The sequence below is a fragment of the Condylostylus longicornis genome, unplaced genomic scaffold (genome assembly GCF_029603195.1).
Source record: "Condylostylus longicornis isolate FDR11 unplaced genomic scaffold, ASM2960319v2 ptg000017l, whole genome shotgun sequence".
Lineage (NCBI taxonomy): Eukaryota > Metazoa > Arthropoda > Insecta > Diptera > Dolichopodidae > Condylostylus > Condylostylus longicornis.
In genome coordinates, this window is record NW_026577986.1 from 4,167,147 (window position 1) to 4,193,191 (window position 26,045).

General features: G+C 23.1%; 1 protein-coding gene across 1 annotated transcript in view; it reads right to left on the bottom strand.

The window, feature by feature from the left end:
- Positions 1–1,495: 1,495 nt before the first annotated feature.
- Positions 1,496–26,045, bottom strand: part of LOC129606109 (homeobox protein 4-like) — a 91,799-nt gene continuing 67,249 nt past the window's right edge. Inside the window, exons 2-3 of the mRNA XM_055516221.1 lie at positions 2,501–3,980; positions 1,496–2,399 (exon numbers count right to left, since the gene is read on the bottom strand). Coding sequence (XP_055372196.1) covers positions 2,158–2,399; positions 2,501–3,980 — 1,722 coding nt within the window. The 3' untranslated portion in view covers positions 1,496–2,157. The remainder of the gene's footprint in view (positions 2,400–2,500; positions 3,981–26,045) is intronic.

Sequence of the window (26,045 nt, forward strand, 5' to 3'; positions counted from 1 at the left end):
AAAAAATTACAATTAACATTAAATATTGTTATTTTATTATAATTTTTAAACATTCAACTTTAAGATGAACAATAATACATATGCGTATATGTATATGTATTGCATGTATGTTTAAGTATATATGTGTTTTTATATATAAGTTGTATTATATTCAGATGATAAAAAAATTAATGCTTTTTATTTTGCTGCACATTCTGAAAAATGAATTTTTACTTTTTTTATTTTTTTTGTTTGTTTTCATTAAATTTTTGTTAATAGTTAAAAATTGTGTTTTTTTTCTTTTGCTCATTTAAGTAATTTAATTTTTAAGCTTATATATTAAAATTTTTTTTTTCGTTTTTTGTTTATAATATATTTATTTATTTATTATTTTTAAAATAGGAACACCCTGTATTCAATTAATAGTTGTTTCTCAATATTTTTTATATTTATATTTAAATCAATATGTATATGTGTGTATGAATGTGTATATTTTATATGTATAACAGTTTTATTAATTAAACTAAAATATTTTTTTTTTTGAATTTTAAATATTTTAGTTTTTATTGTATAGTTATAAGATTTGGAGATTTTTAAGTTAAAGTTTTTTTTATCTATGTACATTATTTTTTAAGATTTACTTTATGCTATTTTAGCATTTTGTAATAGTATGTTTATTACTTAAAGAAATATTTGAAAATTTCATTTTTTACAAGGAAATCCACCATCAACAGAGTAATTTATTCTATACAATTCTAGTTTTAATACATGAAATTTGTAGATTGTTTTCATAAAAACATGAAATTTTTCAATACTATATATAAATTCGAGTATATTGTATTTTTAGTGTACGTGTTACAGCTATACATAAAGATTTTTTATCTTATATTCAAAATATGAATGTGGGATGAATTTCAATGTATTATAGTATAGTTTTAATATTCTAAATTTAAATTTTTAATTTCTTTAATTTTTCAGTTTTTTTAGGTATATTGGATTATACCCACTAAAAACTCGGAACAATTGAAGGGGACAAAAAAGAATCGTAACTCGAATATTGCAATGTACAATTTTGCATTTAAATGTCTTGTAAATATTTTTTTATTTACGAAAATTTTCAAGATTTTGTTATAATTATTTTGCATATACTCATTTTCGTATAGAAATGTCTGCATATATACAATTCTAATTTCATATTTTTTGACTCACACGATTATTTAACAAACCGCAGAAAACCGTGCGGCAATAATCTTTGGTAGGTGAGATTTAAGGATAAATTATTAATCAATCTTCACATATTAATATAATTTTCACTCGTAACAGGTATGAATCACAAATTTGTCTTTGTAGTATTGCTATATTATGTTCACATAATACACATATACATATTGCATACTAATTAATAATATAAATTTATTTTTTTTGTGATTTTTTTTTTGTTTGCTTTGTAACATAAAATTAGGAAAAACTGTGCATTTTTCATTTTCATTTTTTTTTTTGCATTTTATAATATTTAGGTTTTTCTTTTACTATAATTATATGTATATATATATAGCTATATTTGTATATAATGAAAAAAATTAATAAAATTTTAAATGTTAAAAATTTACAATAATTTAATTATAATAGTAGTGTAATTTGAATGACTATACATTTACATACATAATTTATAAATATGAATAAAATATTAATTCGTATATATTTATATATAAAAACATGTTACGTACTGATATAAACATATAAAGGATATTTCCAATACAATAAATTAAAATTTTACTTGTTGTTTTTAAAGGTCATTTTAACATTGTGTTATTTTCACGGTTTACCTTCTAGGGTTAATATTAAATTTAAATAATCGCGTATCTTATTGCTGACATGCAAACTACAAGGAGTTCCGCATGAGATTTTGTCAGAGTTCAGAATAGAATTAATGATAACAGAGAAAATTATAAAGAATATAAAAAGTTTTTTAAACAAAACTTGTAAGATTTTTTTATAAATATTGTGTTTATATTGAAAATACCCGAACTATATTATGTACATATATAATTATTATATTATGAAAGTTTTAATAATTTCTTTGTATTTCATTCTAATTCTTTATAAGAATTTATCCTGCTTTTTCAAATTTATTTTTATTAATTTTTTTCAGATTTCATCAAAAAAAAAAAAATTAATTTACTGTTGTTGCATTAAAAGTTGTTCAACTTGATCAGCTGTACGTAGTAGAAATGCTGCACTTTCTCTATATGCTGTAATAACTTGTCTCGCTGCTGTTATTTCATTGGCACTCAATTTATGTGTAACAATTGGAGGTCGTGATGGACTTTGTTGACCACCAAGAATATTTGAATTTTGTTGTGGTGATGTTAGACTAGATTGTTGTTGAGATGGTTTCATTGACAGGTCTGTTGGTGTAGCTATTTTATAAATATGAAGAAAAAATAGTATTTTATTTAATTAAAAATAAATAATTATATTTAAATAAATATAAATTTAATACTAATATTTTAGAACTTACCATTATTATTATTATTATTTCCAACATTTGGAAAGAATGATGGATAAGAACCTGGTGCTTTTGAATTGACAACTAAATTTGCAGGTGATACACCATTAACACCGCCAACACCACCAATATTAGGAAATTGTGGTGATGAATTTAAACCTATTCCGGGTGTATTTGTTGTATTTGGTGATGTAAATTCAGTTGGTCTATATAATGGACTTGAACTTTGTTGATTTACATTAATATTATTATTTGTTGTTAATAGATTATTGTTGTTATTATTATTGTTATTATTATTTGTAAGATTCGTACCATTTTGTAATGTTGTCAAATTTTTAATATCTAATACATTTGATGATGATGTTGTATTTAATGCTAAAGGTGAACTTCTTGCTGAATTAATATTATTTAATGTTGGATTACCATTTGTTTGAATTGGTATCATAGTTATATCTGTATCATTTGTTCCATTCATATTACCAATATTATTTGTAACATTATTATTAATATTATTATTATTATTACTGTTGTTATTATTATTATTGTTACTATTATTGTTATTATTATTTGTTAATGCAACTGTTGTTGATGTTGATGTTGGTGTACCACGAAATCCACCAGATGTTGTATAATTTGTTGATGGTGCTACTGTATCAACAATTGTATTATTATTACTACCATTAATTGGTAATGATTGACTTATTGGATCCAAACCGACACGCATTCTTTTTGCATTCATACTTTCATTTTCACAAGCTAATGCTAAAATTTGTTCAGCTTGTACTGATGTTAAATGTGCTGGTGTCGGACGTGATGTATTATCCCAACCTTCACGTGCTTTTTTATTACGACGACATGATTTTAAATAGGTTCGAATACGTTTACGTGAACGTTCACTAAATTCTGGAAATTGTCTTGCACATGAATCAATAATAGCTTGAATTTTTTCTTTTGGTTGTTTTGATATTGGTATCATACGATCCAAATTTTCATCAACAAATAAACGTACAAACATATTAAATGCTTTTAAACGTTCTGGATCATGAGCATTTTGATCAAGTTTATCATCTGAATCATCTTCACTATTATCATCTTCATCTTTTTGACCAGATGAATTTGTTTCATCTTGACAATTTTGTTGTTCAACAGATGGTGATTCAACTGTTGTATCATTTCGATGTACTGGTGATACAGATGGTTGTTTAGCATTTAATGCTAATGCATTTTGATATTGTTGCCATAAACCACTGACCATATTTAAATCGGGTGCTGTTGGTGGATCATTACCACCGCCACCGCCGCCACCACCACCACCAGCACCTACACCATTTGTTGATGCTGTACCATTACGTATTGCATTTGAATTTTGATAATTCCATGCTAATAACATTAATTTTAATTTATCAGCATCTTTCATAAAACCAGCATATGCATCTTCAGCATTTGGATCTGGTAATGGTAATGGATCTGGTACTGGAGTTGGAACTGATTCCTATTTATTGAAAATATCAAAGAAATAGAAAAAAAAAATGAGCATTAAAAAATTTAATTGATAATTTAATTGCATATAAAAGAAGCAAAAATTTTTGGTTTTGTCATAAGAAAGAATATTTAAAATTGTATATACCAGATTTTAAGTGAAATATTTCAAGAAATGTAAAATGTGGTTTCCATATATATATCTACAAGAGAATGGAATGATTTTAATGGAAAAACTTTAAATTAATATTGAAAAAGAACTCAAATTTTATTTATTCTATCTATTGGTTATAGAAGTTTTTTTCTTAGGGTATTGTGTTGGGAAGAAATCTTATGGTATATCTTTGTCTCAAGAAGAAACAAACGACGTTCTGTTTTTCCTTTCAAAAGATTTTCAAGTTCAATTAAACTTTTCAAAAGTAAACCCTTTATTTTTCAATAAAAACAATTTTTTTCTTTATACTTTAAAATGAATGCCTTGTCTTTGGGTAATTCGCCATATAAACAAAGTAAAACAAGGATATTGTGTCCGTCTTCTTAACAATTTTTTTTAATACATTATTTTGTTTTTATGTTATATACTCTTTTTTTTAAAGATTTTATATGTATATGTGTATGTATATATATAAAAAATGTGGTCAAGAAATTTCTTTTTTTAGTATATAAGAGAGAGCAATTTTTTTCCTTTGCTTTTCCTTATTTTTAATTCAATACCGCAGCATTAATTTCTTCTTTTAACTTCACTTTTAAGTATGTACATTTATATATGCCTTTATGTATATATGTTGAATGGTAACATGCACAAGAATTTGGTAGGAATGTCTATACATATGCAAAATGTACATCTTTAGTAGTAATCATTAGTCCGGAGTTCTTAATTTCAATAGTTTCCTCTTGAAATAATTTAGTCAAAAAAGGATGAGAGAATTCAAAAATATAAGAAAATTAAAAAAGAAAAATGAGTAGAAAATAAAAACGATGAATTCTTAAAAGTTGTCTTGAAAACTTGTAAAAGTAAACCCCAAAAAAACAAAAAGAAGACAAAAAAAAAACACAAAAAGTATAAAAGATAAGAAAAAATGAAAATATGGGGGAAAAACTTTTATGAAATAAAACAAGAGTCCTTTGACGGGAAGTTTTTTTTTTTGAGTGTGTGTTTATTTCAAAAGAAATACTATAAAAAAAACGAAAAAAAGTCAGTCCTTTTTCCTCCGTAATTTCAACGATAGTAAAAAGAAAAAAATTTTTTTTTTCCATATTATTGCATTTGAAATTCAAAGTCTTTTGGCTATATGGTAAAGTATAGACTGTATGGGTGATTCCTCAAACCAATTACAATTTTTTATCAATATTTCAGGTAAAATCAAATAATTAAGTTATAAAATTGAAAATGTATTTTATGCCTTCATTCTATTTTTAAAAATAAATTGATAAAATTGTCAAATTGAATTTTGTTGTTAGAATATGAAAATTTGCAATATTTAATGACCAATATTTACTAAACATTGATTTATAAAAATAATCATTGAGTAAATTGCTGAAGAGAGATATGGGCAGGGAAACTTCTCCCCTCCGATCACTGCAGCCAGTTATATTTCTTCTTGTACCCGCTTACAAGTAAATACGCGGGTACAAGTAATATCCCTCAGGAAGAAGATAGACGTGAGCTCCTCAACACTGAAAAACCGTACCAACCCAAATTATAAGGGAGTTCGACTTTCCAATTTGTTCAAGTGATATTTCACAGGATAAAACTAATTTTAAGCAACATATAACAGTTTTCTATAGTATATTGAAGATTTAACTGTTATTTATATTATGTCAAACGGTTGTCTTTGCAAATCGTTCTCTATTAAAGTTTTATAAAATTTTCTATTATAGCGGAAATTGTTGCAAGAGCCGTCATCTTATCTAGTAGTGTACTCTTATGACTAAACTAAATTAGAATATAGTCAAGCTTTTATATTACAACAAATTTTTAGAGTGAAAATATACTATGTACGTTGAAACTTCTCCTAAATTTATGCAAATTTGTATAAAATATGCAATGAAAATTGTAATAAGAAAATGACACTCTCGCAAAACGTTTTCATTTTAATGATCCCGTCTATCACATCAATCACTTTCATTTGTAAATAACAGTCACTTGCACTTGTGAGAATCGGAATTAGAATTTACTACATTAGTGGTAAGCAGTATTAAAATTCATGAATTTTGCGAATTGGTCGCTAATGACATTCTGGGAAAGTATCAAATTCTTCAACAGATCGTTTTCATTACTAAAATTTAAAGTTATTTAAACACAACGTTTTAGACTTAAATTGTAAATTTAATTTAAAATTAAATTGTTAGTCTCTCATTTATCTCTTATTTTCTCAATTTCTATTAAATCTTGGCTCTTTCAAATTCATATTTACAATTGACATTGATTAATTATGATTCCAAATTTATTTTGTTACGGTTAAAATTGTAAACGTGAAAAATGAATATTTTTATAGAATTTCCTAAAAAAACATAAAAAAAAACATAAGCTTGAAAAAATCAGACGTTTGATATATAAGTTCGGTATACCTATCCTTGATCAAAATACATACACATTCATACATATAATAACATAATTAAGTATACTTTCATTATATAAAAGAAAAAATAATTTTTTGTGTGTTTCAAACAAAAAAAAAAAAATACTACGAAGAGAAAACAAAACTAACTTTTAATATTTAAAAACAAAAAAAAAAACGGAAAAAATAATAAACACGGAAAAATAGGAGGAAAATTTCACCCATAGTCGTTTTTTTTCCATATTATTTCTTTTTCGTTTTGTTTTTGTCTTTTGTCCAGTATAGCTTGTGTTTTTGAAAAACATAAAAAGTGCCGCCATTACCACTACTATAGTCGCCACAGCTGCCTTTCTCCTATATTTAAAGAATTCTCTCTTGTTTCCGTTTTGTTTTGCTTTTTTTTTTAAATCCTTCCTATCCCCCTTTGGGACTTTGGTACTTTCTTTCTTTCTTTTTCTTTTTTTTTTCATATTTGTAGACTAAATTTTTTATTTTTAATTTGTTGTTATTTTTATTATTTTATGTTTTTGTTTAAAATTTCTTTTTGTGGGTAAAAGAAAAAAAAAACCCAACTCAAAAAAAAAAAATTAAAGTTTTCGTCAAAGGCCTGATATAAAATGAACGCAAAAATGAAAGAAGAAAAAAAATAAAACTGAAATTAAAAATAAGAAAAGAAAGAAAATTGGAATAAAAAGAAAAAAAAAAAACAGAACAGAAAATTAAAAATGGAAAATATAAAAAAAAATTTTATTTATAAGAAAATTTCTAGAGAAGTTTTCTGTAAATATGGTTATGTATTGCATATGTGTTAATAATATAAGTATATATGTATATGCAATGGAGGTCACATTTCAATTTGAAAAAAAATTTTATATTATAGACAGGGAAAACTGTTAGATGTTTAATAAGAGTATACCATAGATATACATTATATAAATTATGAATATAGAAGCAGCAGTTGATTTAGTGTGAGCACAGTAAATGAACAGTGAAATATACATTATTATTTATTATGCATGCTTTATAATTTTAATATCCTTATACATATATTTGAAGTGTTATAATTTGAAGAATAATGTTATACCAAATTTAGTATAGTCAATCGGTCTAGTAAATGAAACTACTACTACATATATTGTTGTGGAAAACTATATAAATAAGATTTCGAGTATCGAAGTAACCAAAATATATTTAAAAAATATTATATAGAATAAATAGAAATATATATAGGAAGAACAGAGATTGCTTGTATCGCCGTAGAAATACCATATATAGAGAAAATTGGTTCTATTGCTGTGATTTTTCGTTATGTTATTAAGTATATTTCTCGGTGGTACATATGACCTTAAAATATTTTAAATTTTATGGGTTGTTTCTTTTTGATATGAGCTCGTTCATGCTTTATTAAGCTACCATCATAGACATACACAGTGATCGTTCATACACAGTTTTCACAGTGATCGTATTTATTTTGTTCATACACAGTTGAATGTATGAAAATAAATGATCACTGTGTATGAAAAGAAATGTTATTCATTTTCATACACAAAGTGATTGTATTATTTTTGTTCATATCTCTTTTATCTTCTTTTTCTTCTTCTTGAATTAGGTATATCTGCATGTTTTTCTCAAAAATAACTTCCCGCTATTAATTTTGTTCCAGCATTCAAGATGTTCCAGCTTCCTTTTTCTGTTCATACCACCTTTTTGGGGTTTTTCTGGGTGACATTTAAAATTAATTAAGCAATTTATTGCCACCTTCGATAATTGATCTTTTTTATATCAGAAAATTATTGCCATAAATCCATTCGCCAAAAAAAAAATAAGTACTGCAGAAAAGTATTTTTCCAAAAATTTTGAATCTAGAAAATTTTCAATACATGTTTAAATAGATGGAAACTACGGGTTGAAATTAGTTACTGGCTTCAATTTACTCATTTTATAAAATAGAAATATTTATATTTTTGAGGAATTATACTAAACTTATATATGTAGATAATATACATATAATGAGCCTTATTCTAGTTGTCTAAGTAGAGCGACAATTGTCGTTACGACTTGAATTTGATATTCCAAGCGGCGATCGCAGTGACAATCGTCGGGGAATAGCGGGAAAATGTGTTTCAGCCATATTCCAGTTGTCGTTGTGATGCATGATATATACAAAAACTCAATTGATATCCTTAATTTTACTAATCCTATATCTTCATCTTTTAAATTCCAGAATTCATGGGTAACTTAAACTTGTAATATTTTATATTTTCGCCACAAAATATGAATTTGGATCATAGGCTTTTGAATATTAAATACGGGGTGAAGCACACATCACTTAAAATTTTCATTTCGTGAGCTTTATTATAGTTTTTGGTGAAATAATTCCAAAATTATCAAACACAGAACAAAATCGTCTACATTATGTCGATTAAAGCCAATTTTACTGTATATCTTTATAATGAAGTTTTTTTTTTTTGTAAATGTAGATTCTACAAATTATTATTAAAGTTGGCAGCAAGATCAAAATATATGCAAATAATGTTGAGTCAAATAAAAAAAAAATATAACTAAAATGAAAAAAAAAAAACATTAAAATAGAATAGAAAAAATGGTGTAGCATGAAAGGATTGAACCAAACAAAAAAAAAAAAGAAAAAAAATAAAAAGGGGTCCACTTCAAAAGAAAAACTGAAGAAGACGTAAAGTAAAACAAAAAAAAAAAAAAAGAAATTCGAATGATTTGGAAAATAAAACTAAACAAAAAATAAAACCAAAACAGAAAATGTGGAAAACGAACAGTAAAGGAACACAAAATATTTCCATTTGGTCTTTCTTTCTTTCTCTATGTATGTGATATGGTCTTTTTGGTATTTCATTCTCTTTCAACATATTTTATGGCCGTACATGTATGTATGTATATAAATTAAATTTTATTTCTCTTTTTCCCTTTATAAAATACCGCTACCATTCTACTCTAATTAATTCTTTTAATTTTTTTTTTGTATAGTTGTTATTTTTTAAGTTTTTCTTTTCTGAGTTCTGAAAATTTTAAAAATAAAATAAAATATTTTTTTTTGTGTTCTTTTTTAATTTTTTTTTCCTTTTTCAAGTTAAAGAAAAGGATTGCCTTGGCTTTTGCTTGCCTGAATTGTTTTTCGGTAGTTTTTTTCTCTCTCTTTTTTTTTTTTTACTTGATCCAAAGATTTACACATATAAAAAAAAATTCTCTTTTACCCTTCTATAATATTTTTTTTGCACATATTTTTGTTCTTTTTCTTTCAGTTCTATTTTATTTGTTCTTTCCAATTTTTTTTTTTCTTGAAATGGAAAAAACTAAAGGAAGATTATAAAGAAATTCTTATAGTGGTATGTACTATTAAGGAAAAATTGAAAAACTAAAAAATAAAAAATAGGAAATCTTGGCTATAATGCAAAAGAAATCCTTTTTATAAATTCTGCAGTAGCACATTGGGTGCATCTATATGGGTATACACGTATAAGAATATACAAACCTATGAAGAAAGAAACATAAACTTTTTGTATATACAATATTAGTCTATAATTTCCACTTGTATGTATATGTGCATGCATATAATGTGCAATGTTTTTTAATATTACATAACCAAAGACCAAACTGTCTTCAATTAATTTATGTTGCATATATGGCGAGTTTATGTTCATTTGTATATAAATTTTAAAATCTTAAGATTTTTTGATATTGTATATATGTAGCTTAAATGAAGTAAATAAAAAATGAAAGGGTGCAAACTCTTATGTAATATAAATAGATTGTATAAGAAATTGTTAATTTTACAATTTTTACTAATTAGCTACTAATAACTACTAAATACTATTATGCAAGTTAAACGAATATGACCAGCAAATAATGATATAAATTGTAAATTTTTCATAATTGAACATTTTTGTTTCCAAATTTTTACACTGTATTTTGTCTTAAGAAAAAATTTCGATTCTTTGCAATAGCCCTAAAAATCGGTCGCAATTCGCCAATCTATTCAATATGTCTAAAAATCTCAGTTAATAAAGAAATGAGGGAAGTTGAATGTTTTTTGAACTTAAATGAACATTTCGTTTGTGATTTTTTTTTCGGGCACTTTAAACGTTCTCTTGTTTTAAACTATTTTATGAATTTTATTACAAAATTTCTTCGTAATTAATTTCTAGACGTTTTGTAGTCAAAGGGATTAATTTTTAATTGTAAAGTGAGAAGGATAGCTAAAGCAATTTGAAATAAAAAAGTAAATTGTCTAAAATTGAAATTTAAGTAAAATTTGAGAGACAATAGATTTCTTAGATAGGAGTGAAATAGAAAGAGAGTTTCTTTCAATTCGTATGTTGAAAAGATTCTATCCTATTTTGCAAAGGAAGATAATTTGTTTATAGATAACAACCTATACCTAACAATTTTAAAATTTCACCTATCTAAATCAATTCATTTATCAATTCGAACAATATAAGTCGATCACTCATTTCAATTTTAATTTGTAATTGACATAATATTAATTAATATAGAAAATTAATTTATTAGCCTTTTTATACCCATACGAACGTATGCTCGAAGGGTATACTAAATTTGCTTTACCGTTTGTAACGCTAAGAAATAATGTTCTGAGATATCGTTCATCCGTCCGTCCGCCTGTCCTAAATTCATTGAAATTGCTTGACACAGTACTAAAATTTTGCATAAATTAATATGTCCCATAGTCAGTTATGGCATATTTATTCGCACATAGGACAACAAATTCGTACGGTAATCGCAGAGTTGACACGGTCATCTCTATATTTTCTCGTTTATGTCTATAATTGAAAGATATTTGTAAATTATTTTTTAATAGAGAATAGTGGAGTAGAGAATTTTCGTTATATGCCTATCGTAGAAGTTTTAATGTTTAAATGGTTGAGAAAATTTTTGAAAACTGTATTTGATTTTAAATAACTGTAAAATTTTCTTTATATAAAACTTATAATTAAATACAGTGGGACCTTTTTAACTAAAAAAAAAAGAGTTATGCCAATGTTCAAGGGAACTCATATGACTTCGAGGTAAGCAGATTTTTAGAGTTATAGAGGTTCGAGTTGTGGATGGCTCCATTGCATAACTAATTAATCATTAATTTTTCATGTATTTCTCAATAATAGCGTAATATCTTTGATTACTTGTTAAATTAAATTAATTGTATAACTTAAAAGTTAATTTAAAATTAAAATTCATTTTAAAATTTTATTTTCACTCTCTCATTCGTATATGAATTCCTTTAAATTAAAATATAGTACTTTGTTTGAGTAAATCTGGAATTGCTTTTAATTATTTAAAGAAAAATTAAGTTCCTTAATAGTTATAAATAAAATCTTTTTTTTTTCTAAATATTTAAAAATATAATTTTTATTTTAAAATATCTAAAAACAAAAAAGAAAATAATCTTTTCAATATTTCAAGTAAGTATTTTATTTTAAGGATATCGAATGCATATATGTATATGTATGTAGATTTTTTTTTATAAGATTATTTAAGAAAGGATGTATATAATATGCTTATGTATATGTTATATGTATATTAATATAATAAAAATAATATAGAATAGCAAAAAAGAATTTATAAAAATTACTTTTTTATATTATATAAGCATATAAATTTCGATAATATTTTGTGCAGTTTAGTATTTTTGACATAAACTCCTATAAATATATATACAAAAAATATATGTATGTGTATAGGAATATAATGCCAAAATGTTTCTTAAAATTGCATAGTTATGTAAATTTTAAAAATAATTTTATTTGTTTATAATTTTTTTTTTCTATATTTTTCAGTTTTTTAAATATATAAAATTATAAACATAATTATATATATTAAATACAATAATATACACTATATATAAAGCTATTGTGTATATTTTCATAAATAGATGAAATTCATAGTGGTTTATAGCATAATATTAAAATATAAATGTACATATAAAAATAATTATATAACAATATAATTATATTATTATGCACTTTATACATGTTACATAATCAGATATATAGCCATATATATATTGTATATACATATAGCATAATTAATTATATAATACAAGTAAATTATCTTACATATATTCAAACACTAATATGTACATTTGTATATATATATGTATATATGTGTTAAAATATCCTATAGTGATATTAAAAATATACGCCTGAATGCATTTCTAAAAGAAAATGTTCTTGACTTTTCGCATATGTTCATTTATGTTTACATATATATAGAAATATTTATAATATTACATATTAAATAATAATGTACATGCATTTATTTCTACTTAAATTAAATGTATATATGTATGTAGTTATATTTATGTTCATATATGTATACAGGGTTTAGAGAGAAATGTAGAAACAATAATAATAATAATAAAATTTTTTTTTTATTACTATCTCATCAAAATATCATAAACTTAAACTTAACACATACATAAGAAAATCTATAGGTATATTTTAATATACACCTAAATATAATGTATCATAAAATGTGCATATTATATGTATGTATATGCAATATGTATTTAAATCCCCAAGAATTTTCTACAAGCATATATACACAATATATATAGAAAAGGAAAATTTTCTAAGAAAACTCATACCTACTTTATAATGTAAGAGGAAAATTTTCATATCCTTTATATAGATTTTCTTGTTACCATTATATTTTTGAATTTTTTCGTTTTGTTGTTTTGTAAATTTTCTTATATTTTATTTTTATATGCTCTCTATAGTCTCTATATACATATAATTTTTGTTTTTATACAAAAATTTTCTATTTTCCAATCTTTTGTTTTCTGATATACTCGTATTTTTTATTATGTTTTCTCTACCTCTTCTCTAATACAAGATAATTTTAAAATTTTTGAAAATTTTTATATTTTTGGACAAAAACAAAAATTATTTTTTTTTTTTTGCTTTTTTATTTTTTGTTATTTTCTTGTTGAACAGAACAAGTAAAAGAAAATAATATTAAAGGGAAAAAAGGAAATTTTTAGTTCTCCCAGAAAATGAGAAGGATTGAATAATAAAATAAATACCTATATATTATAAAATATATTATATAAATGTATGCTTGTAAATGTATGTTTGTAAATCAAAGGAAAATAATAATAATAATAATAAGAGCAAGAAAACAGAAGAAGAAAGAAAATAAAATTCAACTTTTTTGTGAAGAAGTTTTCTTGAGATGATGACAAAATACAAGTTATGCACATATGTATAAATGTATTTTTAAGTAAAAATATCCATACATACACCATAATTATATTTATACGTACAGCATTTAAAGTTCATTTAAGTATTATAAGTATGTATTATGAGTATATGGTAGTACCGATATGGTAGTAAAAATTGAAAAGGGTTTATCTCTATAGGGTTTTTTTACAAAATCGTGTTTATGGAACCAAAAACTTTTCTAAAATGTAATCGATTTTTTTTTTTTTAAATATTTTTTTAAAAAAATATTATTAATTTTAATTTAAATTAATAATTATTTGACAACTATTGAAAATTATCAATTGTTGAAGCAGAATATCGAATATAATGTGGCCGGCCATTATATAATTGACAGAATATTAATCCAAATCTATATAGTGAACAAAGAGGAAGAAATTTATTTGAAGCTATTTTTTAACTCATTTATACGAACTACATTTGTATAAATCGTATTTAAGTTTCACATTCAATTTATTTGTAACACAGGGAATAATAATTAAGCTTGAGACACACATATGTGTAATGGAGTACATATTTTTCAGTATTAAATTCAGGACTGATTTAACTATGTTAGCCTATTTGGTTACCTTCATTATAAAGATTTTATTTATATATTAATTTCATAATTGACTTAGCTATGTCTGTTTTTTTGGTTATCTTTGGTATAAACATGATAATTATTTATAATAATAATCTTATGAACATATTCAAGTGATAATACATAGTTCCTACGAACTTCATGCAAACAGTTTTGTAAATAGAACAGTTTTCAAACAGATGTGTTCGAAATTCAATAAAATTCAATGAATTATTCTTTACAGGACATTACGAGATTTGAGTCGGTCAATTCTTTATATTTATTTTTGTTTTAAACTGAGATTATAGGAAAATACAAAACAGAGCCACAGAAGGATAATAATTTTAATATGGTACACGAATTTTTGTTATTTTAATTTGTGATCCTGTATACTTCGCGAATTTTAGGATTAATTAAAATAAATGTCATAATGACATATTATATATACTTGTTAATAATTAAGAATTTTTTCAAATCAAATTCGAAATTTTTATAAAATTATTAAACAACCAAATTTTCAATATTAAATAAAAATAAAAAGTAGCTATTTAATATTTAAATTTTTTTTGTTAAAATTTCAAGATTCAAGTCGGTTATTATTTTTTTTATAATGTTATACAACGATATACATATATTATGTAGAATGTAAGAATATAACCAGAATAAGAAATATAATATTAGAAATAAAAACAATATAACAACATATTAAAATAATAAAAATAATAACAACAGTTGAAAAGGATAAGAAAATTTTCTGTCATTTTATTTTTGTTCTTCTTTTTAGCATTTGTTTTGTTTTTTTTTTTTGTGATAAAAAAATATCCTTGATGCTTTGTTGTGTATAGAAAATTCATTTGGGATGCGTATTATATTAGGTTAGGGATATTCTTATACAAAAATTTTCCTATATTGTTATAATTATATTTACAATATTCGTGTATATATGTATATGCATATAATATATGTAAAATTTCGATATAAATTTCATATATAGCAAATATATTGATATTTATATATGATTGTTAATATATATTTATGAAAATTATTTATATTTGCATACGTATATGCTTATGCCTCTTAAAAATTTTTAAGCACATACACATATTTTTGTGTATACATTAAGTTTATAATATGATATTTTTATGTATGTATGTGATTATGTTTATGATAAATTTTATTATTATATAAATAATTTCTTAAAGAAGAAAATTTTACAATATATATCAACATCATTTATCTGTACTCCTTGATGTACACTAAGTGTGTTGTCTTTCTTAGAATTTTTAAGAAAATTAAAATATAAAAGAAAAAATTAAAAATTTCCTTATAAAATATTTTATGTACTTGTATATATTATTATAACTTGAAATAAAGAACAATAACAAGAAAAATATAAGTATACAATAAGAAGAGAAAAAAAAGGATATTCAAAAAATTTTCAATTTTTTGCTTTTTTCTTCCTTAACAAAAGAACAATATAATATTGTGATGGGGGTAATTTTGATATTTTATTTTTGTTTAAATACAATATATATTTATATATATATATATGCATATATTTTGTATCTATTATATGTGTATAAATTTATGTATATGTATAACAAATAGAGTTAGTTTTCTTAACTACATATAGAAATATAAAGTTAATTTTAAATTTTATCTTTAATGTTAAAAATAAAAACATATGCTTTAGGTAAGTATTTTATAAATTCAATTTATGTGTATGTTGTACATACAAATATTAGAAATTGAAAAAAATAATTGCTTTGTACATGGTTTTAATTAATATGGTGACAAAAATTAAAAGGAAAAATGTTTAAAATTCAAAATTATAGCTTAAAAATATTTTGAAAATAAAATTTTCATTTTGATTTTTTGAAATTATTAAAAATGAAATAAAGAATGCGTAGGAGATAATAGTCTTTATTATATTTTAAAATCTTAAGAATCCTGTGTATTTTCATCTTGCATAAGTTACAATGGTTTTCCCTTAAACTAAAATTGTATATTAATTATAGAAAATCAACAAATATTTGATTTATTATATAGAGTTTTAATAAACTTCAATTAAATTTGCTATTTTTTTTTTCAATTTTCTAAGCTAAAACTCATGCATTAAAGGGTTAAATATTTTGTTTTTATAAAAATCTCAAAATAACATAATAATATTATGTATAGAGCTTACTCTCTTGTTATGTTGTCTGTATATACTTATAATTATACAGTATGTCAATAGTTGTACATTTAAAAATTTCCTATTAGAAAGAGTAAATTCTGTGAACAAGGTTGCCAAATGGAAAACAAAAAATTACCCAAGACAATTACCCAAGTAGATTTAACAAAAAAAAAGACACACATTAATCTGCGTTATTTGCCTACTTGTGTTTTGAATTAAAAGAGACAAACACAAAATGACAACTGAATAATTGACAAATAAAATTTAAATGTCAAATATTTTTAATGATAAAATAAAAAGTTAAAATTAAGAATTTTTAAAATTGAGCATTTTAAATTTTGTCTTACAATTATTATTTATAATTTTACAGTCATAATTATTATATAATATGATAATCATATATACATATGCTACATACTTAATAACTTTAATTATCGGCAATATTATGGGTTACATAATATAAAAAAGAATTAATGCAGTACCAAACAGTATTAAAAGCAGTGTTTCCACTCGGTAAAAACAAAATGTATCCAATTTCGAGAAAAAAATGTAACCAAAATGTATCCGACCTCTTAAAATATCATTATTATGCTAAGTAGCTTTATTCCACAATATGAGTTTTGTTCTTTATAGTAAATTCTTTAAGATATCACATGCAACTTTTATTACATTTTAAATGTAAAAATTAAGGTAAGACAAGTATATGTGTTAAGGATAAGAAAAGGTAAGAAAAGCACCACGAAAACGGACAAATTTTAAAAAATATGTACAGCCAATAGCTTACACCTAGCTTACACTAAAATATTTCTGGTACGTGTACGTTCTTGTATAAATGTTCTAGATTTGAATAAAGGAAGAGATAGTTAATAAAGTATCTTTTTTACTTTCTTCTAAAAAATTTGGAAACCTGCTTAGAAAAGCCAGCAAATAACATTTATTGAAGATAAAGCAACTTCGTGATTTAATATTAGCAGCATTTCAACTGTTTTGTAATATTTATTTAGTGTTTGAAAAAAAAATTTATTCATATTTCAGAAAAATTTTAATATGTAGCCAATTTCGGCATTCTAGGAGATTTGAGTATCTTTGTATTCAAGTTCAAATTTAAAGCAAAAATGTATCCAAATGGATACAATTGTATCCAAGTGGGAACGCTGATTAAAAGTATACTATTTTTAAAACTAGAAACTTACATCACTTATGCTTGTGTAAGTTCACAGTTTACTGGGAAATTACACCATAGATTCAGCAACCCTCGTTGCGAATACTTTTATTTTACATAATATATACAAATAAACACTCATGCACATATTTCCATTAATCTTTATAAATACATATACTTACATACATATATAAGTAAGCATATTCTATTTAAATGTCAACTTTTGTCTTAATTTTTAATTCAAATTTTTGTGTTAATTTCTACTTGTCATTATAAAGACATGTATAATTCATTCTGTTACACATAATATTTATGTAAACATGCATACATATGTATACATACATTCATATATCACAAAATGTCATAAAATTTCTTATATATTTTTTTTTGCATATATTATAAAAATTCGGAATACGGTACAAACCTACATAATATGTACATAAATATTTTATGAATAATTATTAAAACCATGTTAAACTTTATTTTAGATATTAAAAATATTAATAAGAAAAAAAAAAATAAACAAAATAATAAAATATACCCAATCCTTTATTTTCTGGTATACAACAAAAATTCAACGCCGAAAATTATGCAATAGAAATATAAATTTTATTTTTACTTTCTTTTCGTTCCTGTTTTTTTTTGTTTGCTTCTGATTGTTTTTCTAAGGAAATAAAAAGTGACGGGAAGGAAAATGTGTATAAGTACTGTTTAAACCGGAAATAATGGTAAAATAAATAGTATAGAATCTATAGAATTGATGTGCATGTAATAAAAGTGTTATATTGAAGAAATGCACACACACTATTATAAACATAATATTTATAAATTTTGTTATTTCTTTAATTTTACGTATGTTTTCTATGTAATATATTAATGTATATGCATCAGCATCTATTTACATATGTATTCATACAAAAAATATGAGTATAATTCGCTACACGTATGTAATGACGGGTGGTAAATAAATGATAAGAAAATTTAATGTAAGAAATTTTCTGTTTTTTTTTTGCTATTATTTTTATTGCTATCATTCTTACTGTTGTTATTATATTGTGTGATATGGTATGAAAGTTCGAAATATGCATAGATTGATATGATACATATCCATATATAATATGTATGTATGTATATGATGATGATAAAATATATAATCAAACGTGTGTTCTAATATAGTTGATAATAATTATTATTTTCGCGATATTGATAATGATTTTAACTATATACTTATTTATAGATTATTCCTAGTCAACTGATGATGATCATTGATCAAAATGTATTGTATTTATAGTAGTAATAACAATGGCTTTGATAATGATGATGATGACTATGGATATAATAATGATTACGAGGAAATTAATAATGATAATGATAATAAGTGTTATACATACATATATTAATAATTAATTTTCTTTAGATATGCACTTAGTTACTTAGGTAACTTGTAAAATAAAAGCACAATGAAAAAATTTTTGTTGTGCCGATATTCTTTTGTTTCTGTGACATTTTTATAAAATTTGAAATTTATGTTTTATTTTGATTGTTTTTTGTCTTTGTTTTATTATTTTTATTCGTACAGTATAATATATTATAATTTAAAATATATATATGTATATTCTTATATTTTATGGTGCGTGTACGTTTATATAATTTTGTATTATAAATCTATTATATTTTATTTATTTAAAAAGGATGTAAGGTGAAATTATATATAAAATTATAATTATATAAGATCGATATGTAATTTTCTTATATACAGTTTATATTATATAGGTACTTCTAATATATATAAGAATATAATTTAGCAATAGTATTTAGGTATATAAAGAGATTACATAAATTTAACTTAACATATTGTAAAAATGTATACTCCTTTAATCTTATAATATCTTTCTACATATATATAAAACATTAGTATGTATATATATTTTAATAAAAGGACTTCTTAATGCTGATATTTCCTTTTATAGAAGGGGGCAAATTTTACATATATATATTTATTTACCCAAAATACAGGTTATATATTTTTGTAAATGATTTTGCATCTTATTATTTCAAAGGAACAATTATACAGATTGTATTGAGATTTAAGTATAATATTTATACACATATAGATATACATTTTAACGTATATATAAGTATTCATATTATATATTTATTTATTTAAATAAGTTGATAGTTAATGTACATATTGTCTTATATATTTGAGTAAGGTACATGTAATAACATTGCCTATTGTATGTATATGCATGTTTAGAGATTCGCATTATAAAAATATTTGCTTCACAAAATATGCAAGTGTACTATTAGTATTATATATATATATATGTATGTAAATTGTATACTACGAACTTTTATAGAATAACAGTGTCACATATCAAAATTTTAAATTATAAATATTTTTTTTAATTACAAAATTTACTTATACCATTTCTAAATGATATATAAGAAAGTTACCGCGTTTTGAAACGAGGCGATGTTTTGTTATACTAAAATTTTTCTATTTATTTGTATAAATGAATACAGAGTGTTAATTTTTCCAAGTGGACAACTGCATACCATTATACAAAGCGTTATAGGTTAGTAAAACTTTTGTATGAGTACAATGTTAATTGTCTTAAGAGCTTGCTAGGTATATTCCAGTTTAAAGTTAATGTCGACTCTTTTTTTTTTTAATTTTTAGATATAGCTTCATTTGTGTATAGAATAGAATTAGAAGAATAAGCAATTTCTCCCGAATATGAACACTAATTATATAATTTTTTTCAATTTTTGAAATTTTCTTTGTGATACCTTATAATAAATCAAATGCATTGTACTGTATTAATGTAATATTGCGTAAATGCACGTAATATTTGCTTACTTATATATGGGTATATTCAGAATATTGTATAGTAATTAAAATTATATATTGAATATATGGCATAATCTTATAATATTAGGTATAGGAGGATATTATATGGATACATATAGATAATATTTTGATTATATGTATGTAGCGGATTATAAAAACTACTTTATATATAATTTTAGATATTGTATAAATTTAAACATTTTCCATAATAATTTTGGTGTTTTAAAATTTTTGTTACAAATTTAGTTTTTAAAATTTTTAAAATGTAAAATGGGTCTTTAATGAAAATTAAATTTAAATTTTTTTAAAGAAAATTCAATTAAAATTGTTTTTCATGTAAGAAATTATGAAAAAGGCTGTTAAGATTTTTGTTAATATAAATGATCTCCTTTACTTTCCTTCTGTAAACTGTTATATTACACTATATTACATTATATTACATTATATTGCACTTGCTTGCAATGACAATTCGCTGGTTACCACCTAGTGCAAGTGATTCACTTTCATATTCAATATTAGTTATAACTGTTCTAATTATTATAAGGATAGATAGGAGGAAGAAATTTTCTGTTTCAATAATTTTCTTTTTCAAACTATTGAAATCCATTATTAATGGTTGTTGTATGAATAGAAATAGATGAATACTGTGAGTAACAAAATTTTGCATTAAATTGAGGGCAGACCTTAATATGATTACTTGGCATATCGTTAACAAAATTTCAAAAATTTCAACTATAATTTTGCAAGATCTATAAAGTGCAAAGAATGTCTTGAGCAGCGGCTCAAAAAAATTTGATAAATATAGATTATGAAGAACTTTTCAAATATTTTTCAAAATTCTATTCTAAGAATCGCTATAATTTTTTTTAAGTAATACGTTTAAAAATTTATCCCGCAACACCTCAATTTCCGAAAACTCAAAGACCTTGAACTGCTTACCATTTTAAGTCCCTTGTTTTAGGGAAATTATTTCAATAAAGTTCTTTTTAGAACAGGCGAGTGTTTTATTTTTGGCAAAGACCGAAATTAACTTTTTTACTTTTTTTTTTTTTATTTTTAGTTTGATATCCTTGACATAAGTCGTACAGATGTACTTAGAAAGGACAAAAGTAAAAAAATATACATAATAACTTTTTTTCCTTACTTTTTTTTTTCTTCTTCACATTTATAAAAAAATTTTTTGTTTTTATGATTTGTATTTTTTCTTTTTATTAAAATTCACAAAGAAAGAATACAAAAATTATAAGAAAGCAATACGAAACAAAAAAAAATTGTCAGAAATGAATCCTTTATAAAAAAAAAGTTCCCCTTTTAGATGAAAAAGTAAAATTTGTTTTTGTTCTTTTATAATTTCCTTTCGCTTTTTGCAAAATATTAAAAACGAAAGGAATAAAAAACACGTAAGTATAGAAAATTACTAACTGCGTTACAGAACAAAAAAATTGTAACTAATATCGTAAAGGAATTATGTAAGAACAAAAAACAAACAAAACGAAAACAAAACCCGACCCGTTGGATTTAGATTTTTTTTTCTATCCGTTTAGCAAAAAAAAAAAAAAAAGGTTACGACCAAAATACGTCAATATAAAAGAGTGACGTTTACTCGTGGCGGCAAAAAAAGAAAACAAACAAAAAATAAAAAAATAGAGAGAAAAACAAAATTTGAAATAAAACAACGGGAGGGGAGCGGTAGTAATTTTTTTTTTCATCAATCGTTGATTAAGAAACCATGGGTAAATTTTTATTCCAATTTTGTGAATTTATTTGTAACGTACATTTATACAAACATATGTGAATACATTTGAAAAACTATGCGAATATAATATATATGAGCTCTAATATATGTATGTATAATAGGTTGTGTGTACTGTGTGCTATGTATAGACAATAATTATTTCAAATAATAAAATGAAAGTGGGAGAATTTTATAATTTTGTTGTTGGGTTTTTATTCTTCTCAAAAATTTTGTGAACAAATTTTATGCACTCTATGTTTTCTATTCTTATAAAATTTTGGGTTAAAATTTTTAATAATCCTTATATTTATGGGTACGTGTTTAGATTTAAAAAAAAAAATTGCTCTTCGTATTTTGTACATACTATATAGAAAAAGCCCTTCTTTTAATAAAAATTTCTTATTTATAAACTTGAAAAGATAAAAAAAAATATAAAAAATTAATAAAAAAAGATCAAATATATAGTTAAAGAAGGGGTGCCAGCAGGATATACAACTATTATATTATTATATTGCGAGATAGATTGGAGATAATATACACAGTCATTTAATAAATTTATACTATATGTGTGATTGTGGTTATCCGATGTTTCTGGTATTTATTGTCCTTTCTTGTATAGTATAATTAATTTGTTGTTTGCTTTCTAATACATTTGAACTCGCGTTTATAGGATACACTCATATAAGAAACATTTATTACATATTGATTAGATTAATAGATTTGTTTGAAATATAAATTAAAAGAAAAGCTTAAAAGTAGGAAAATAAAGCCCAACCAAGTTATAAATCTGAAATAACTACCTTATACAACAGTCACCGCAAAGTTACTACAAAATTTGAGAGAATGACAATTAAAATATTATGAGTCTGGTGCTAAACACAAGTGTTTATTAATGTTTTCACAAAATATTATAGTCAGCTTGTTGGGAACTATGAACAAGATAATTTTTAGTGTTAATAAGGAAGTTGTTTTGTCGTCCTTTTTTCAAATTGATAATGAACTTAATTAATATTTTATTAATAGTGTTATTGAAACTAATTGTTTATATAAAATTAGTTCTAATTATTCATATTTCTCTCGTTATTTTGTGTTAGCATGACAAATAATATCTTTTCGGAACATCGTAGTCGTCATCAAAATTAAAATAATCAAATATAATGGGCAAAGTATTGGTATGGAATTTTAAAGAACAAATTTAATGCGTAATTTAATGGATTGTAATATGGTAACAAAACGGGTAACGAAACAACAAAATTAAGCGAAATAAAAATTCAATTTTAAATATGATTTAAACCAGCGATTCTCAAACAGCAGATCGCGATCACGAGTGCTGTCGGGGATGGTATAAAAATGATAGCGCGGTAATAAAAAATTAAAATTCAATAATTTTTAAGTCTTACTAATTCGATAGAAAGAAGAGTAGATAGGTTCAAATAAGTTTGTCATAAGTTTCAAAAATTTAAAAATCAAACAAGGGGGGGTCATGAAACAATTGCCCGTTAATTTTTGTGGTTGCGTTGCCATAGATTATGAGAGACGGTTATTTACACTATTCAAAACTGAAAAATCCTTGATTTGCAAATTTGTGTAGATCAGTCAAGTTAAATTATAAACACCTTTGTTTCTATAGCTATTATTAAAACATTTTCATATAAATTTACTCCAATTAGTTCTTCAATAAATCAGTTTTTAGCGGTTTATTCAATTAATTAATTTGAATTCATAAAATTCTCTTTGAGTAAGGCGGAATAACTCTAAAATTTATTTAAAGATACCAAAAACAAGACATGTTGCATTTTTATTGTATTCCTTATTCAATTTGTCTATTATTATTATGAAGAATTTCGAAATTCTATTTAATTTATTTCCTTTTTCTATCATTCAGAATTTTATTTTGGGTACTTACATGAATGAGAACATAAAAGATTAAAGTATATGATAATAATGGTATAAAATTTGAAATTTACAATTTTGGGAAAATTTTTTTTTTTGCTACATTTTTGGTGATTTTTTTAACGCATTGATAATTTCTTATAAAAAAAAAATGAGTTATGATGTCCTTAAAAAGGATGTTCTTATGCATATGTGAGTATTTCTCAATAAAGATTTTAAAAGGAGTTGTTAGCACAATAATAATTTTCAAAGATGTAATAATGGTTTAAAATAACTACTTTATTTCTTATATCACATGTTAAAATTTTATTACTCGTATTTTATTTTGGTAATATATACCCATACTTCAAGTGTCCAATATTAATATTTATAACGTGAAAGGGGTGTAGACTTGTTAAATAGTGATTTCTAATTTTTGAGACAAGTTTAGATTTTAAATTATATCAGTGTTGTGATTAATATGGCGAGATATTTTTTTTGGACTTTATAGATATTTATATAATTTGTTAAAATATATGAAAAAAAATATTAATAAATCATATTACACTCATCAGTTTTGGTATATTAAATGTAACAAGTTAGAAATTAGGGTAAGAGATTTTTATTTTTGATATTGTAGTTTGTTACAGTTGCTTTTGTTCTGTAAATGTAATGAATTTCAATGATCCCTAGGGTACACTTAATATTTGATTCTTTTTTAATTTTATGAAAAAAATTTTTATATTATCTGATGTATACCACTAAAATATTAAAAAATTTAAAAAAATTTGAAAAGTACTTAGTATTTTTTTATAATTTAAATTTTTTTGTTGCATGTTGAGAGAAATTTTTAATGATTAGTCAATGTATTGTCTAAGATTTTTGAAATGCACCTTGTTTTTTTAGCTTACAGGCGATATTCAACTGATTATTTTCGCTTTGATTTGTAAGACTGTTTCTGTTTTCTATGTTTATTGAATTATCAGATTACTTACAAGTTAACAACTTTAATAATCAATGATTGATAATTATATGATACTTTAGATTGGCGGTTATGATTCTTTCTTTCCGATTTCAGTATTTCAACTTCTATTATTTCTTATAGCGAGTTCTCATTTACTACAGCTACCATGATTCAATATTTACTTAAATTAATTGTAGTGAAAAATAATTACGAGTCTTTTCATTGCATTTAATTCGAATGAAATGTTTAAAAAGGCTGCAAATATTTTACTTATCCTGCATTCGATATTAAAAACTAATCAAATAAAGAATATTGATATTTTACTATTTTATCTTAAATATTAATTGTAGAAGATCTAGAGTTACTTTCTCTTCATTTATAAGTACAACATGTTCAGTCTTAAAGCATGAGAATTAAATTTATATAATTTACTAAAATTAAAACAAATAAGTTCATTATAACCCGCCACGTAGCTTCAAACTAATTTTATATACATACATATAACAAATAAAATTTTCTATTGACAATTAAATTTAATTGCAATGAAGGTCATTTATTTTAATTTTAAAATTTTTAATTATTGTAGCCCAATTCAATATACAATATTTTTCTAAATTATTCTTTAATCGTTTAGGTTGAATTAAAATTTCTCTTAGTTTACATACATAGTAAGTATGTGTGTATGTTACAGACTAAAATTATACATGTTAATGATTAATGTTAATAAAAAATTTAATACAATGTATATGTGATATACGATTAACTCCTTAGAAAATATATAATTATAAAGGAATATTAAATTATTATGTAATTAGTAAATTAATTAAATATTTAAAAATAAAATTTTGTGTATATTTGTATTTGAAATTGGATCATTTGATTTGAATATTCTAAATAATAATGTGTAACAACAGGTTTTTATTTAAT